At 39.9% G+C, this 17,734-nt stretch overlaps 1 protein-coding gene across 3 annotated transcripts in view; it reads right to left on the reverse strand.

Annotated features, from left to right (window-relative positions):
• The window catches only part of LOC117396930 (target of rapamycin complex 2 subunit MAPKAP1), a 78,953-nt gene that overhangs the window by 9,354 nt on the left and 51,865 nt on the right, over nt 1–17,734 (reverse strand). For all 3 annotated transcript variants that reach the window (XM_058986739.1, XM_058986740.1, XM_058986738.1), the window contains 3 exons: nt 13,606–13,713; nt 13,186–13,326; nt 4,234–4,371 (listed from right to left, as the gene is read on the reverse strand). In XM_058986739.1, the coding sequence (XP_058842722.1) occupies nt 4,234–4,371; nt 13,186–13,326; nt 13,606–13,713 (387 nt within the window). The remainder of the gene's footprint in view (nt 1–4,233; nt 4,372–13,185; nt 13,327–13,605; nt 13,714–17,734) is intronic.

Genomic DNA, 17,734 nt, shown 5'->3' on the forward strand with positions numbered 1-17,734 from the left:
TTAAAACATTTTATACAGAATGTTGGTATTGTACAAGAAGCTAGACTAGATGCCTACTCTAATACAGAACACAACCCCTCCCCGATTTAACTTTCTAAAAAAAGCATTTTAGAAAACTCCCGTGCAGGAACACAGTTTAGTTGCTCTATTGCTGGGTTATATTATTATTATTATTATTATTATTATTATTAGTTCAAGTTTAACAAATTGTGAAGACTAGAAGTATCTACCAGTAGCGTGCAAAATGTAATATGTATTCTGCACAAAGGCTTCCAGGCAGACAGCGCCAGCCGGTGATAGCATGTTGTAACTGCAGTTTCTCTGAATTGGACTTTTGCATTTTTAATGGATACATTTTCTTACAGCCACAGCACAATTCAAATATTAACCCTTTGGTTAAGGAATAGCTGTTGCACACGTGAACTCTACTCTAAAATACATACTGCTGCTTCATTTTCGACCCTGGGTTAGTCAGTTTCACTTGGTTGTGTTCTGTGAAAAAGATGTACTTTAAAATAGACGTGCTGGCATTTTTAATTAATTATTTTTTATAAAAGAAAAAAAAAGGTAAAAATTAATTTTTAAATGGGCGACGCTTTATATTCGTATATATATATTTTAATATCTCCCCCGACATGATCTATAAACACAGGCAGAGATGAAAACCCAGAGCATCAGAGAGAGAGAGAGAGAGAGAGAGAGAGAGAGAGAGAGAGGAGGGGATGTAGGAGAAAGGAGGCAGACACTGAATTAACACATGTCAGCTACCTCTGGTTTTAAATGAAAACTACATAAAAGCCTTTCTGCCATCAATTCGCCTATCACCGGCAGCCAGCGTGAATTGTGCTGGAAAAGCTATTTTCGTGCAGCCTCCCAATTCAAAGGGAAAGACTGACTTGTGCAGTGACATCAATCAAAGCGAAGCGCGAGGTGGCAGCTCGCAACAGAAAGGCGGGTTCAAAGGTCGCAGGTTAAAGAAAAAAGCCAAGCTCCAGTTCAGCTGTAATATCTCCTCAGTGGAAGTCTTGGAAAGGTACCCCCTTCTGTATTAACCTGCCTTCATTAATCTTCTTGCCATCTCTTCTAACTAGCCATGCAGAACTGCTCGATGGAAAGCCATATAATAGGGAAGGCCCAATGCCAATTACCAGGTTAACATTCTGTTCAGCCCCAGTGCAACAAAGGAATGAGAACTTGAGAGGATATCTAGGTTGCAGCGAGCAAAGCATGCTATTAAAAAAAAAAAAATAATAAAAAAGCATGTCGACCACACTACTACTGTGGGCTACCTGGATATTTATTGACCTGTTATATGAAGAGCACTCAATGACGACACTGTGAAGTCTCACTGCGTCAAAGGGGTGACTGGTTGTCAGTTTGCAGACATATGTGTATGTCATATCATTTCTGTATGTATTATATGATATGTAATGCAAGACCAGCTGTTGATAGTGCTTTGGCAATTAGAGGTGTACAGTATGTGGTTAGGAAGCAGACTTTATTCCTCCGTTTTCCCCCCACAGAACTTCATTAAGATAGAAGGAATCGTGCTGGGGTTTAAAACACCCACCCCACCCAGCCCCATTCCTCCTCAGCAACCACGTGGCCAAACAACCTCATCAACATCCTAGTAGGAGGAAAAAATGATTTTTTCATTATAAAAGAACCTTTTTTTTTTTTTTTTTTTTTTTTTTTTTAAAGATGACCGCCATTGCCAAAAATGAGAAATCACTGTATACATGCGTGACCGTGCTGAAAGGTTGATTGTGGAGATTGAAAACGTATTGCTGGTCTGACAGCACCTCTTAATGTCAAAAAAATCCAGCCGCTACTTGCAATACAAGTTTCAGCATATTAAAACCACACACAGACACATACAGACACACACACACTTGCAGCCATTCTTCAATGGGCTAAATTAGTATAAAAAGCCCAGTATCTTCATTATTTAATCTTTTCTTTCTTTCTTTCTTTCGTTCTTTCTTTCTTTCTTTCTTTCTTTCTTCAGGGACTACGGCTTCCCGTCCACACATCATGCCAGCTGTCAAAGCCAGTGCAGCGGTAATGCACAGTTATTTAATTTCATTTGATTAACACGGGACTAGGTCAGGATGCTGGGTGAGGCCTGCAGGCTACAGTTTTATTTAGAAGACCAAGATTAAACTCAAGTAAAATGGAAAGGTCACACCGGCATACAAGACGCGCAAGGAGTTTGGAATATGATAATATTACAGTGATGTGGAGGCACTTCCATTATCCAACATCGTAAAATCATTTTTACTTGCAGCTGCGTGGTTTGTCTTTTGAAGGGGTGTCTTAAAGCCCCTAAACTAGTTTAAAAAAAACAAACAAAAAAACACAACAACAAAAATGGGCTACAATTCAAAAATGTCTTATTTGTTCCCCTCCCTACCCATAGGCAAAAACTGAGATAAACCACATCATAGCCACCAGCAGGTGTCACTATTGTTCAATAAATTTACCAACAGATTATTGTATGCAGTATTTACTATCCATCAAACACTAGGACAAAACAGAACCTATATATAAACAGGTTGTGAAAATGTTTAATCAAGGTTGATTTACTTCTCCCTCAGGCACTGTATAGTCAAGTAAGATCACAATTAACCCTTCAGCGCTCACAAATATGTACATTATATATTACTTCCCCACCCCCACCCCCATATCAATAAACCCAGCCCTGGAATGCAATTGGTTCCTGTTGAACACACCGGAGTCACGCGCACGTCCCTCAGTATGCACTAGATGGCAGCACCAATGAAAGGACATCGAGTTTGCCTGGCACTGTATTCGTGACTTTAGGGCCTTTTGCACGGAGAATGACGTGGCCCATGGAAGTTTATAGCGGCACTTAATCATGTGCCTGTTTTTAAATACAGCTTGTAATGCAAACCCAACACTTGTTCTGCAATCCTGTCCCTTTAAGGCAATGACAGACAGACAGACAGACAGACAGCATCACCAACTGATAGTTAAGAGACCTTAAACAATATAAAGAAAGAAAGAAAAAGCAGGTTCAAAGTCATAGTGTTTATGCAGTCCCCAGCAGGCGAGATAACACATATTTTTGTTTGGAGAGATACAATCCAGAGACCAAACATATTACAGGGCTCACAATTTCATATCTATTCACTCCCATTCCTGCTTTCCAATAATTCATTCATTGATGCCCTCCGAATGTTTTTTTTTTTTTTGGTGTAACATCTACTACATACATACACACATACATACATCACTGCGCTGATAGAAATCACAGGCAGGATTGGCAATATACTGTGAATTGCAGACTGTATCGCTGATTAAATTACTTCCACGCTACAGTAAAAGTGGAAGTGGCACAGGATAGAAAAAGGGAGACTTATCATTGGGTTATTACAGGCAGTGTAAAAAAATAAAATAAATAAAAGTTAAAAGACAGCGATGGCTACAGAAAATAAAAGGAGAATACAAATCTATCACACACCCTTTGGAAAGCAGCGCTGTGGGCTTTGCTGAGCAGTTACACTGTTGAATTACACACAGGTATGGGTAGATTTAAAATACTTATAAATAGTGGCTGGATTGGCTATCCTTTTGGATAGTTATGACATGTTCCAATCTTTTACTAAAAACAATTTTTTTTTTTTTTTTAAGATTGTGACAAAAATGACCTCCCTTAGGGTGTTACTGCTTAGCTTTGATTTTAAAACGGATTTCTTTTCTTTTCTTGGATATGTTTCTTTGTCATGGTAAGCAATAATAATACACAATAATAATATGATTGTCTTTTAGCCTTGGTCCATTCACTTGTATTTGTGCTGATATTAAACCACATACACAGAGGTTCGCAGTCCTGTAACCCTACAGTTCACTACAAAAGTAAGGCTTGGAGTGTGTTCTAAGGCTTATAAAATTGCTGTTGCGTTAAGAATTAACTGTTAAAGCTGTAATGCTGCGAGCCAATCAGAACACTGGAAATTTCCAAGCCAATTTAAAAAGAAAGGAAAAACAGAGAGAGAGAGAGAGAGAGAGAGAGAGAGAGAGAGAGAGAGAGAGAGAGAGAGAGAGAGAGGAGAGAGAGGAGAGAGAGGGAGAGAGAGAGAGAGAGAGAGAGAAAGAGAGAGAGAGAGAGAGAGAGAGAGAGGATTGTGCAACTCCGGCACAAGCAACTCTCTAACTAGGCGCTGCGTTCTCATCGGGAGACAGAGGTCATAAATAAACTGAGCTACTCACTCGGACTCTTCTCTTCCACAAGGTCACAGGCGCAGAGGAGGTCAGAGTCGATTGAAATGGGTTTCTGTCTGATCCAAAACTTGGTGCTGGCCTTCTGATTAGTAACAGGGTCTATCTCCACCTTCTCTCCAGAGATACCTGCGAGGCAGAGGAACAGGGTGGGGAGGGGGCGACAGGGGACAGAAAACCAGTGGGCTGCGTGAGTGATTTTATATCATTGTGACCAGTGTGTTTGGAGCAGAAAACCATATAAGCAGTTATGTTTTAAATGTATCCACAGCTCTAGAAGTCAGCAAATAGTGGAATAGTATCACAGATGAGGATATCAGAATTAAAAAAAAATAATAAATGCTAAACTAGCAGCGCATAGCAATGTCAACGGATTTGGATATCCGGGCCAATCCATCTTTAAAAAATATGTGATGTGTTCCAATTTGTTTGTAATTGATGTCCCTTTTTTGGGGTCAGGAGTCCAGGTTATTATTATGTGTTTATTTATTATTATGTGTATATTTAGCAGACGCCTTTATCCAAGGCGACTTACAAAGACTAGGGTGTGTGAACTATGCATCAGCTGCAGAGTCACTTACAACTACGTCTCACCTGAAAGACGGAGCACAAGGAGGTGAAGTGACTTGCTCAGGGTCACACAATGAGTCAGTGGCTGAGGTGGGATTTGAACCGGGGACCTCCTGGTTACAAGCCCGTTTCTTTAACCACTGGACCACACAGGTTATCTAATGTTAGAGAGCGATCAAGCACAGAATTTTATCAATGCGACCCAGAGGTCAGGATTTCCAGACTGAACAAGGATTAGAAGCCGACACATTTTTTGTTTCTCAGCAAAACCAATTGGAAACATTAACTGTAGGCAGACGAAAATATTCTTAAAAGGTATTGAAATATTTTGGGAGTCGATTCAATTGATCTAAACAGTTCTGGATCTGCATACTCCCATGCATATACAGTGTAATTAATATGAAAACTAACCTCTCTAACAGTGTGTGTGTGAAAAAGGTAGCTTTAAACAGTGACGGTGTAGTAGATTCAATAAACAGAAAAGACCCTCACTGTCTGTCTTGGGTAAGAACCAGAGTCAGCTGTCAGTGTTGGAAAAAAAAAAAACGCACTGCAAGACCGCAACAGTATAACCTATTTATACAAAAGCGCTGAAATGTGTTTTGAGATCATTTTCATAAAAGATATCCCCGCAGTCAATTACAAGTAAAATCAGTTGTTTAATCAATTTAGCGTGGATCATTGTAATGATTGTAGCTTTGTCATTAATGGTGTTGCTGCGGCATAATTTGTCATTAATGGTGCTTCAAACTGTGCCATCCAATTTACTGCGTGTGAAACCCAATGAGCGTAGTTGAGAGAGCGCTTGCGAAGCTGCCGCATTACAGATTGGTTATTAGCACAGTGACTGAGGGCTCCAGCTTAAGATTTAGCATGGACGACAAAGCCGCAGTGACCTCCATACCCATTAACCAGGTAGCCAAATGCTGCCATTAACTCCGCTTGGCTTCAATGCATTACTGAGGAATCAAGGAATGCCCGATTTGAGACAGAGGTTACATTATTATACTGATACTATGCAGTTAGCTGACTCCTGCAGTGCCCTGCCTTACCAAAATTATTCAATATAAACCTCTGAAAAAAAACAAACAAACAGTAATACAGTTTAAAAGGGACAGCCAACAAGAATACGTGTTCTAATAAATAGCACAGATAAAACACTGTGGGTGTTTTTTTTGTTTTGTTATTTTGATTTATTGCACGGCTGGGGGGTAAAATCGTAGATTATTTATATTATAAAACATAACTGTGCAAGAAATACAATGCATTTACCGGTGCACAAATGCTACAAGAATGCATTTGCAAAATGAAAACTGAATTACTGTAAGCTGGGCGTGGGGGTTGTGTGTCACAATACTCGAGACAAGAGTTCAACTCCAACCACTTCACTTGCACTAGTTAGCGAGTTCAGGGGGTGTGTTAAACTTGGAACCCGTCTTAAACCCCACACTGCTCACTGTACAGCAGATACAATACTCCTTCATTTTAAAAGTAAAATACAGAACATGCAGGCAAACAAACACATATATATATATATATATATATATATATATATATATATATATATATATATATATATATATATATATATATATATATATATATATACACATACATATATATATAATTATTTTAGCCATCCATGCCCTTACGGTGGGGGGCGGGGAAGACAGCGGGCGTGGCTTTCTGACTGGGGGTCTTGTTTCATCGTATGGTCTGGTAGCTTCAAAAGCCACAGAGCCAGTCAATATTGTTAATGCATCTTGTTAATTTGATGGGATTTGTCAAGTAACTTTGCTGGACAAAAAATACATCAAACTGTTCCAGATGAACAGATGATAGTGACATGAATTAAAGCAATAGAACAATACTAGCATATAAACCAGAAATGACACCCAAAGTGGCTGTTGATTTATTGCCATCCTGAGTTTGGGACTGGGCTTCCATGTATATTAGTGCTACAAATCTGGGTCCATTTAGCAGGGAGATGCTTGTACATACATCACTGACTCCTGCTCCAAGCCAAGGTCACTCCCCATTGCATCAATCTTCTCAGCACAGGCTACTTCACACAGCACCACTTTTGTAACTGTCTCAGATGTAATAGAATCTTTCCTCCCCCCTCGCTTCATCTTTTCCCTTATCATGTGAAATATAAATTCAACTTCTATTCTATTCTTTTCTTTTTATCTTTACAACATTCCTCGAACCTCATCCTTTTTATTTGCGCCGCTCGCTTCAAGTGGAGGTTAGCGTTAATGCTTTCAGAGTCTCCCTCGGCTGCAGCGGCTCCAGAGGAGTTGGAAGTACACTTAATATCCCCGGCATTTTTCTGATTAAAATCGATTCATGTGTGCTCGCTATCATTCTCTGTTGCGGTTTCTGCCTAGATCCCCATGTTTAAAAATTATTCCAGCAAAAAAACGCTTCTGAAAAGACTCCTCATGGCTGAGTGTGGGGACGTGGGGAGTTGTGGAACCCGAAATCATTAAGGATCTGTTACAAACCATCAATACTGCGCCTTTAAATGTTTAATAGTAGACATGTATTGAGAAGAGACTATATCAATATGCTGCTATAAGCAGCACCTACAGTACTTCTAGTTTGTACTAGCATGTCTAAACCGAGACCTAATCCAAATCCCTTCCTTTGCGGTTTCAGAACACTGGTCCTGTAAGCTAGTGTTCCACTGATGTAGATGACATGGAATGTGTGACATTCGGATTGTTGATGATGCCATTACTGTCACTGCGTGCCTGTACGGCTGGGCTGGAATCGAATTAAACATTCTGACAATCCCAAATGGAGCCCAGGCATTGGAACTGCGCTCATCCGATCCGAGAGGTCCCTTTCACAGACAAACTCGTGCTTAAAACGCTACACAAAATGCAACATTTGAGAATCTTCCCATCACTGAGCTTACAGCATGAGCAAGGCTTGTCACTACACATTGCATACAGTCTGCCAGCAACCACGTGTGTGTGTGTATATGTGTGTACACACGTCAGTAAAATTCACAGAATAGAAGTTAAAATTGAAATCTGGAGCAAAGAAGAAAGAGAGACGCTCCCCTCCCCCCCCCCCCCCCAACAACAGTAGTATTATTTTTTTATTATATATACACAGTTTCCATTAGCACCCACAGAGATGTGCAATGACACAAAAAGACAACATTAATGAAACGCATTGAAATATTCAGCTACTCAAGTTGTTTGACGTACAAGTCAATACAAGTGCAAGAACCGGAGCCCTCAACCCAAGCACATGTCATTCCGAGCTGTCAGAATCGTGTGGGCAAGTGGCTTAAAAGGTAGGCAATCAGTTCAGGTAGAGTCCCATTACAAACAATTAGACTTTGCAAAAAATCAATGCAATGCCAATAACGCACCCTGCAGCTCACTCCTGTTCTATTTATGCCACCTAGAGATACAGGTTTTTTTTGTTGTCGTTGAATTAATAATCTATGGACCCAATACTGTTATCTTTCCACTAGAAAGATGTATTTCTTCGGACACCAGAGCACATGTGGATCTATTTATTAATAATAAGAAAGTAATTCACTGTTGAGGAGGTGTCAAATGAATCAAGGTAAGCAGTGCTTCACATCTGTATGGATTTATATTTTCCAAAATAAATTATCCTCTATGCCAATTAAAATTCCACCAAAAATATAAATAAATCAAATCAGCCACAACCATCACGATCATCTGCTTTATTACTCGCTGTTCAAACGAAGCTGTTTTTTTGTTTTTGTTTTTTTTTTTAATCATTTAAGTTTTAATATTTACCAGAATGAACTTATGACATAATCTGCTTTTATTAATGAACTCTAGCTGTACTTGCTTGATAATTATTTTCATCTTCTACAAAAACTCTGCTCAAATGATATATTATTTAATGGCATTTTTATTGCCGGGAGAATAAATAAGAAAGATTAATGCAGCTTCATTTTGAACATGCCACATAAATCAGGTTCTGGCTGTATGTGAATTCCATGTACCTTCCGTGAGGTACAGGGCACAACAGGTAAAGCACAAACTAGTGAGGCTCAGTGGGCTATGAGGAGACCCTGTAGTCTCTAGAACCATGTGTTGGAATGCACAGCCAGCCACATAAGAAACAACTTAATACTGCAATCATTATGAAGTAGACAACCATGACCTAGATACACCTTCTGTAAGTGAGACATGCAGACGGACGCACAGGTAGTTCTATACATCCCCACACTGACTTCTCTTCCTAATAACCCACTCCTTTAAAAGCCCACAATACAATAAAATACATCACAGGATCCTGAAGAGATTACGCCTTCCCTGGCCAAGGAGCCTAGTCCCCACTCCGGGAGTTAGGGGGAGCATCTAGTGCTGGCAGAGTAGTAAAGAAATGTGTAGAAACTGGACTGGATTTAAGGTAGATATAAAGTACAAAGTGTAACGTGTGATGTACGTGCACATGCCTCCTCTACTTTATTACAACTGTCGCTGGGGGGGGGATATGGGGATAAGAAGCGGTCTTTGTGTTAAACAGAGAGCAGTTTACCCACAGTGCAAAGCACAATCCAGAACAGACCGGAGCAACAGCCACGCAGAGGGCAAGAGTAGCGTTTGGTCATCCTTCCAACCGATTGGCTGATGCTGCTTTGTGTCAGTCCCCATAGTTAACCCCCGCGACTCATTAATCTAGCACACTTAAATACTTAAAGAGGACGCTCCTGCGAAGCCTAAATCACGCGGAGGTTCTGCAGAAATACACGGCACGCTAGTGAACCCAAGACCCGTTACGTATGGCAACAAAATAAGAGACATTTAGTGTCCAGATCGTTAACACTGGTTTATAACTTATTAATGCACATCAGTTAAGATTGATTTCTTTGTTACTGCATCTAGTAAATAACTAAACTATAAAAAGCAATGTTGCAAATCACTGACGTACCACAAAGGACATCATACTCCAAAGGCACTGTTTTATACCCTGTGTAACACATAATGAAGATTTGCAATTCTGCTATAACTGCAAAGGTGCTCCGGTGTGGGACATATGCGACTTGGGTAAACATGCAAAGAAATATATAAATGCACATCAATAAATAATGATCTGCCTGAATGCACAGTTAAAGGCTCGGATAAACTATTACTGAGTGACATTCTTCCCTCTCCCATCGCCCTGTGAAGGATCCTTTACATATTTTTTTTACTTATGTATCTCCTGCAAGGGAATCTGCACTCCCGTATCTGCTCAGGAATTGATCTGTCCATTCCATTTTTTTTTTTTTTTTTTTTGCTTCTCTCAGTAGACCCGGTCTCCAGATAAACTCTGACAGTCAGAGAGAGACAAAAATCAGGATCTTCCCTGGCCAACTTGAGAGGTGTCACTCAAAAACAGCTGACAACTTCACTGCCTGTCTGTCAGCAAGCCTGCATGAAGTAAAACATACTGAGACCCTGATGCAAGAGAGCTAGAGGCGAGAAAAGAGGCACTAAATAAAACATACAGAAGCATTTACTACAACCTTGGGCATCCAAGTGGCAGCTGGATCCTAGATGCCCATCAACGTCACAGAACGCTGACACCTTCTACACCTCACATAAATTAAGGAGGGCCAAGATTGCTATTGGGGGATGGGGGGGGGGCTATGAAATCAAAACAATGCTATTTCGTGGAAAAAAAAGGATACAAGTATTTGTCAACAATGAAACCCCTGCTTCAGCTCTTTAATTTCAAAATGATGATCATAACTATCCACCTCTTTAGCAGAACTGTGTTAGCGTTCAATTTCTGTCTTCAAAACCTATTGGTCGTTATTTCTCCGATAGGCTGAGAGGAAAATAAATAAATAAATTGAATAAAAAGTGAGTAAGTTGTTCTAACTTTAATAAGAAAAGACACGTTTCCAATAAGTATAATGTTAACTCAGCCATTTATTTTCATGCAAGGCAGTTAACAGGCTTTATTAAATAGCAGTATCATATTAATTCCAGTGCCATTTTTTACAATTTACTTCAATTAGGATCCTAAACCATGTTTTCCAATTGGCGTGCAGTGGCGTACTGTATTTACACGGTTTCGACTCTCGCAAGGAACTGCCAGGCTGTTTAATGCATCTGTAAAGGTGGATATCCAGACAGGGCCGATTAAAAGAGACACGACCCTTGTAACTCAGGACATGGGTCAGCCCCCCTTCACTTTCAAACATGTTGAACCATTTGCTTCCCCGAACAGCTATCCTCCCTTTTCACCATTTATCTTCACTGCTCTGTCATGACCTTTTCAAGCTTTCACTTCTGACAGCTTCCAGATACACCGAGTCAAACTTCACTGGAAGCAAACTATCACACAAACTGTCAAGAGCAAAAATATATATCGCCTCACACCGGCCAGCCCCGACGCAGGAGTACAGATCCTCCTTCAACGATGCAGTTCAAAACAGTCAAAACATTCCTGCACTAGGGGAAACTGATACGCCTGGCACAGGGTGCCTTGAATCTGTGCAGGGCACAATGAAATCTCAAGACTATCAAGGCATTCTGGAGCGAAACGTACTGCCCAGTGTCAGAAAGCTCTGTCTCAGTCGTAGGTTATGGGTCCTCCAACAGGATAATGACCCAAAACACACAGCTAAAAGCACCCAAGAATGGATAAGAACAAAACATTGGACTATTCTGAAGTGGTCTTCTCTGAGTCCTGATCTGAATCCTATTGAACATTTATAGAAAGAGCTGAAACTTGCAGTCTGGAGAAGGCACCCATCAAACCTGAGACAGCTGGAGCAGTTTGCTCAGGAAGAGTGGGCCAAACCACCTGTTAACAGGTGCAGAAGTCTCATTGAGAGCTACAGAAAACGTTTGATTGCAGTGATTGCCTCTAAAGGTTGTGCAACAAAATATTAGGTTAGCGGTCCCATCATTTTTGTCCATGCCATTTTCATTTGTTTTATTATTTACAATATTATGTTGAATAAAAAATCAAAAGCAAAGTCTGATTTCTATTAAATATGGAATAAATAATGGTGGATGCCAATTACTTTTGTCAGTTTCAAGTTATTTCAGAGAAAATTGTGCATTCTTCGTTTTTTGTGGAGGGGTACCAACAAATTTGAGCACGTCTGTATGTTCAACTGTACAGTACATCCCAGAAAATGAGATTGGATAACCATTAGTGAATTGAGACTGCTCCAGTCTCGCCAAGTGCGAGAATCCCCCATGGTGCCAGCATGAACCCCCCTCCCTTCAAACCCCAGTCCTACCCAGAGACGACAGTGTCAAATTAGTGCCAATTACACCCTCTCAACACAGGCTTGACACTCCCCATTTCTTTGACAAGTTAGTGTAAACAGTCAGACTGCAGTGATCTTCAGGAATTACCTAGTGACCCACAACTGACCCAATTCCAAAACACAACCCTCTGCTGTTTAAATGTTACGGCTCACTCAGTTCATAGGATAGACCGACTGGATATTCAGTGTATTTATTTATTTATTAAGAGAGATTTAGACTGTACTAATAAATAAATACATGCTTAAATAAAGCAATCTAAAATACGCATTTTGACTTGAGTCCTATTATCTGAAACACAATTCTAGGATTGCTTTAATTGAAAAGTATTTTTTTGTTTTTTTATATCAAAACCAGATCTAATAATGACTACTGCGCTGGGGTGACAGAAAATACACTGGATAGGGAGCCTGCAGATTTAATAAAATCTGCAGGTTAAAAGGAAAGCATTTTTATAAATGCTGCTGTATGGTAATGCATATTTATAAAATAAATTGTCCCAGCATGCATGTCTTGCCATTGCACTCGTCATAGCCATACTCGGACACAGTTGCATGAATATAGAGTGTGTACAGCGTGTGCAAATTCATCAGAACACCCCATTGCTGCTTCTGTTGTTTTGATTTACTGTGCATATGAAATCAAACCACTGCAACTGAAAATCTTGGAAAACTGTCAAAATAGGCAAATTGGTGATTGTCTAATTTATGATGACTAAAAGGCCACACATGCAATTCATTTAAAAAACAGTAAGAGAAAAGGAACACATTGCCGCAAATGGTAAAATTCAGGAGACTTTTTAGAAGTTGTTTAAGATGCCTAATTAAAGCACAAAGTGGTGTAACGTCTTCACACATGAATGCCTGTTGTTTCTATAACACTGATTACTGACTGAAATGGAAATTCAGGAAGGAGGTTTTCATGCAGGTAAGTATACAAAAGGATATAAATTACAAATCTTGAGGTTCTAATAAATGTTCACACTACTGTGTCTATGTGCATGATTATTATTTATATGCAAAAGAAGGGCATCTACAGTTATGACCAAATCATCCTGTCTTAAAGAATACGCTGTGGACTTCATGCATTCATGAGTGCTCACCTAACTGCACGTCAGTGGTGAAGCGCAGCTTGTGGATCATGCTGATTTTGAAGGACTTGTAGTGGTGACTGCTCAGCATGTCCTGCACTGTGGTTATATCAATAGGAGGGTCCTCTTCTGAGCTCTCCTCTCCGCGGGTACCTTGAGGGGGAGGAAGAGACAGAAAAACACATTTAGTGCAGTTCCAATGCAAACCCAGCAAGCCTTTGTGCATGTTGGAGACAACCGGACCAACACCTGGGACAGATGAGTATTAAAATTACCAGCTGCAGGCTGGTCAGTACAAGTGTGACCCCAATCTGAGCAGCAAGGCTTTACTGTTGACCAGTTTGGAGCTGGTATAATGCAGTGTGTATTTGATCAAATAAAGGAATGCAAGGACAGTACATTATGTGAAGGTTGCTCCTCTGTTAAACTCACTGTTTTCTCTGACCAGGCAGAACTCGAGCGTGCTTTGTCTCTCCAAGGTACACTCTAAATCTACAGCCACGTTAGGCTCACTCTGCTTCTCCAGACGATACTGGGGACCTGAAAAGAAAAGAGAGGACAGAAATAAAACAGGATTCAATTCACTGCGTGCTCCAGAATGAGAAACCGGCTTCTACCGGACCGGCGTTCCGGCGCTCGCGGTTGCTACACCGATCACCAGAGCACGCTTTCTCACTCAGCCTTTCCCAAAACAGGCTCTTCTGGAACTCATGAAACAGCCCTGTGGCGACCAGAATCCGTGTCATGTGCCTTAGTCGGGCAGAAGCTGTACTGTCTGTGGGAAGAAGATGTGCAATAACCTAACTCAGCATTGCCAACTAAACAGCAATGTTGTATCAAAAATGACTTTATTGACTTTACCCTGAACTTAATATTGTTCTATATTATTGGGGTTTTTTTTGTACCTGCATTTCAATGTGAATTGAGGGCAGGCAATAATTGCAAAACATTTTATGTTAGCTGTATTTCATTATTTTACTGAGGTTTAATTAAAGTCCTGCTGCTAATATATCCCTTTACAGGTCACACAGTCTGCAGAAATGAGACTTGCATCCAAGGCTGGGTGGAGAGCAGTTCTTGATATATGAGGGACGGGACAGAAAACAGCACGCTGTATAGACCTCACTCCCGGATGCAAGAGCCCTACTAAATTAATAAAAGAGTACAGGAGTATTGAACAATTTTAAAACTGATTAACGTTTAGGCATTTTTCTTCTTACCACTAATCAGGCTAATTGATATTTGTGTTTTCTTCCCCCAACACAGCTCTGATTTAATTAGAGCTAATGAGAATTGAATGCCGGTCGAGGCCGGAGCTTGGTCAGAGAGATTTAGCCAAATGCATACATATATGCTTACAGACGTGCTCAAATTTGTTGGTACCCCTCCGCAAAAAACGAAGAATGCACAATTTTCTCTGAAATAACTTGAAACTGACAAAAGTAATTGGCATCCGCCATTGTTTATTCCATATTTAATAGAAATCAGACTTTGCTTTTGATGGGACCGCTGACCTAATATTTTGTTGCACAACCTTTAGAGGCAATCACTGCAATCAAACGTTTTCTGTAGCTCTCATTGGGACTTCTGCACCTGTTAACAGGTAGTTTGGCCCACTCTTCCTGAGCAAACTGTCCCAGCTGTCTCAGGTTTGATGGGTGCCTTCTCCAGACTGCAAGTTTCAGCTCTTTCCATAGATGTTCGATAGGATTCAGATCAGGACTCGTAGAAGGCCACTTCAGAATAGTCCAATGTTTTGTTCTTATCCATTCTTGGGTGCTTTTAGCTGTGTGTTTTGGGTCATTATCCTGTTGGAGGACCCATGACCTGCGACTGAGACAGAGCTTTCTGACACTGGGCAGTACGTTTCGCTCCAGAATGCCTTGATAGTCTTGAGATTTCATTGTGCCCTGCACAGATTCAAGGCACCCTGTGCCAGGCGCAGCAAAGCAGCCCCAAAACATAACCGAGCCTCCTCCATGTTTCACTGTAGGTATGGTGTTCTTTTCTTTGAAAGCTTCATTTTTTCATCTGTGAACATAGAGCTGATGTGACTTGCCAAAAAGCTCCAGTTTTGACTCCTCTGTCCAAAGGACATTCTCCCAGAAGGATTGTGGCTTGTCAATATGCATTTTAGCAAATTCCAGTCTGGCTTTTTTATGTTTTTCTTTCAAAAGTGGAGTCCTCCTGGGTCTTCATCCATGGAGCCCACTTTCGCTCAAAAAGCGATGGATGGTGCGATCAGAAACGGACGTACCTTCACCTTGGAGTTCAGCTTGTATCTCTTTGGCAGTTATCCTTGGTTCTTTTTCTACCATTCGCACTATCCTTCTGTTCAATCTGGGGTCGATTTTCCTCTTGCGGCCGCGCCCAGGGAGGTTGGCTACAGTTCCATGGACCTTAAACTTCTTAATAATATTTGCAACTGTTGTCACAGGAACATCAAGCTGCTTGGAGATGGTCTTGTAGCCTTTACCTTTACCATGCTTGTCTATTATTTTCTTTCTGATCTCCTCAGACAACTCTCTCCTTTGCTTTCTCTGGTCCATGTTCAGTGTGGTGCACACAATGGTACCAAACAGCACAGTGACTACTTTTCTCCATTTAAATAGGCTGAATGACTGATTAGAAGATTGGAGACATGTGTGATACTAATTAAAGAAACAAATTAGTTTGAAATATCTCTATAATCCAATTATTTATTATCTTTTCTAAGGGGTACCAACAAATGTGTCCAGGCCATTTTAGAATATCTTTGTAGAATAAGCAATAATTCATCTCTTTTCACAGCTTCTTTGCTTTATTCTATGACATACCAAAGGCATGCAAGTATACATGATAAAATAGCTTTTAATTTCATCACTTTTCAGGAGGAATGAAGCATTATTTCAATGAGCTGTAAGGGTACCAACAAATTTGAGCACGTCTGTATGTGTTTAAACTGCAGTGATTCATGATGTCCTGAAAGTGCTCCGCTATTAGAATGCATGTCCTGCTCAGAGCAGGACAGCTTGTTAAAAGCAATCCTCTTTATGTCTCAAAGCTGAAAGCTGAACCCCTGCTTGCAGGCATGCAGTACTCTCATTATGACCAAGGGCAACACTAATGCGGGCACAAGGCTCATTCCACACAAGCCTGCCCTGTCTGGCTGCTCTTTTTGATCACAAATTACAACGGGAGAGTTTTAGCTGTTTGCAAACGTTCCCGGTTTCCTATTCAGCTCCCCTTTGTGCAAGTCAAGGTCAGCAGGGACTAGTATTAAAAGGGCTGTAACTGGGAGCCCAATTAGATTCACTCAGTTTAAAAAGGGAGCCTTTTCAATGGAAATGGGAAGCATTTTTTCTGACCTCACCGGCTCTCAAAAGAATCCAGACGTAATTATGTAGGAAAAAAAAAAAAAAAAAGACACAATCTGATGTGAGACGAAAACACAAGTCACGAATTTTGAAGTTAAATTAGGTTAATAAAAAAAGGCTTTTTAAACTGAAACGAGGGGATATGGGATATTGCAGAAACCGTCTTGTCATATTTGTATATGTAAGGGTGTAGAATAGCAACAGTTTTTGAAAATCATATCATTAGTACTAGATCAAACTGAATGGCCTAACCTTGGCTGTATGTCCTGTACAAAACTATATATATATATATATATATATATATATATATATATATATATATATATATAAATATATAGGGAAAGTTAACTCACCCTGAATGTAACCATTCAGTTATTTTCATTTTTCATTTTTGTATGAAAAACACAGGGCTTTAAAAAGTACAGTACAGTTTCACAGGTAATATTTTGTATCAAATCTTATATTATTTATTTATTGTTTTTTATTCATTTCTTTTCTTTTTGCTTTTTAATTAAAGGTACGGATGTAACATGCCGTTATAAAACATTTATATTCAATTTTCTTCAAGGCACAACATTTTGATAACCTGCAATGAAACCAAAGCACATTTATTTTGCATGCACTGCAAAGAACCCGGCTACCTAACACCATTTAGTATCATTAGCTAAACACGAGTTCTACGTGGTTTTCGTGCCATCAGCTATACCATTTTTTATCGAAGTAGCAGCGTCCACCCCAAGAGACTGAATTAGCAAAGAACTCCAGGGAGACCAGCTCCTGGAACATTGCATTATATCTGGATATATAATTGAATACCAACTGTCTTTAGAAATCAATACGTATTATTTTTAAATGACAGCTCTGATTGCAGACGTCATTCTAAGCATGTACCCATCAACGCTTTTAATTATTATTACAGAATTTACAGAAATATGCGTATGAGCCAATGGGGGAAAAAAAAAACAACATGTAAAATGTTTCGCTCCCCCCCTTTCAAAAAAATTAAATAAATAATAATAAGAAAGGCAAAGTCTCTGGGCAGTGTTTACCCTTTTGTAAATAAGTTTCCAAAATGTCATGGAAACCTATAAAAGGTACATGACCTCTATGCAAGGAACTGAAATGCTGTTGAACCCTCCAGGGGGGGAAACCTACACAGCAGTTATTGCTTTTTTTAATCTGTGTAAGAACTTGTTTTAAAAAAA

The sequence above is a fragment of the Acipenser ruthenus genome, chromosome 15, assembly GCF_902713425.1.
Source record: "Acipenser ruthenus chromosome 15, fAciRut3.2 maternal haplotype, whole genome shotgun sequence".
Lineage (NCBI taxonomy): Eukaryota > Metazoa > Chordata > Actinopteri > Acipenseriformes > Acipenseridae > Acipenser > Acipenser ruthenus.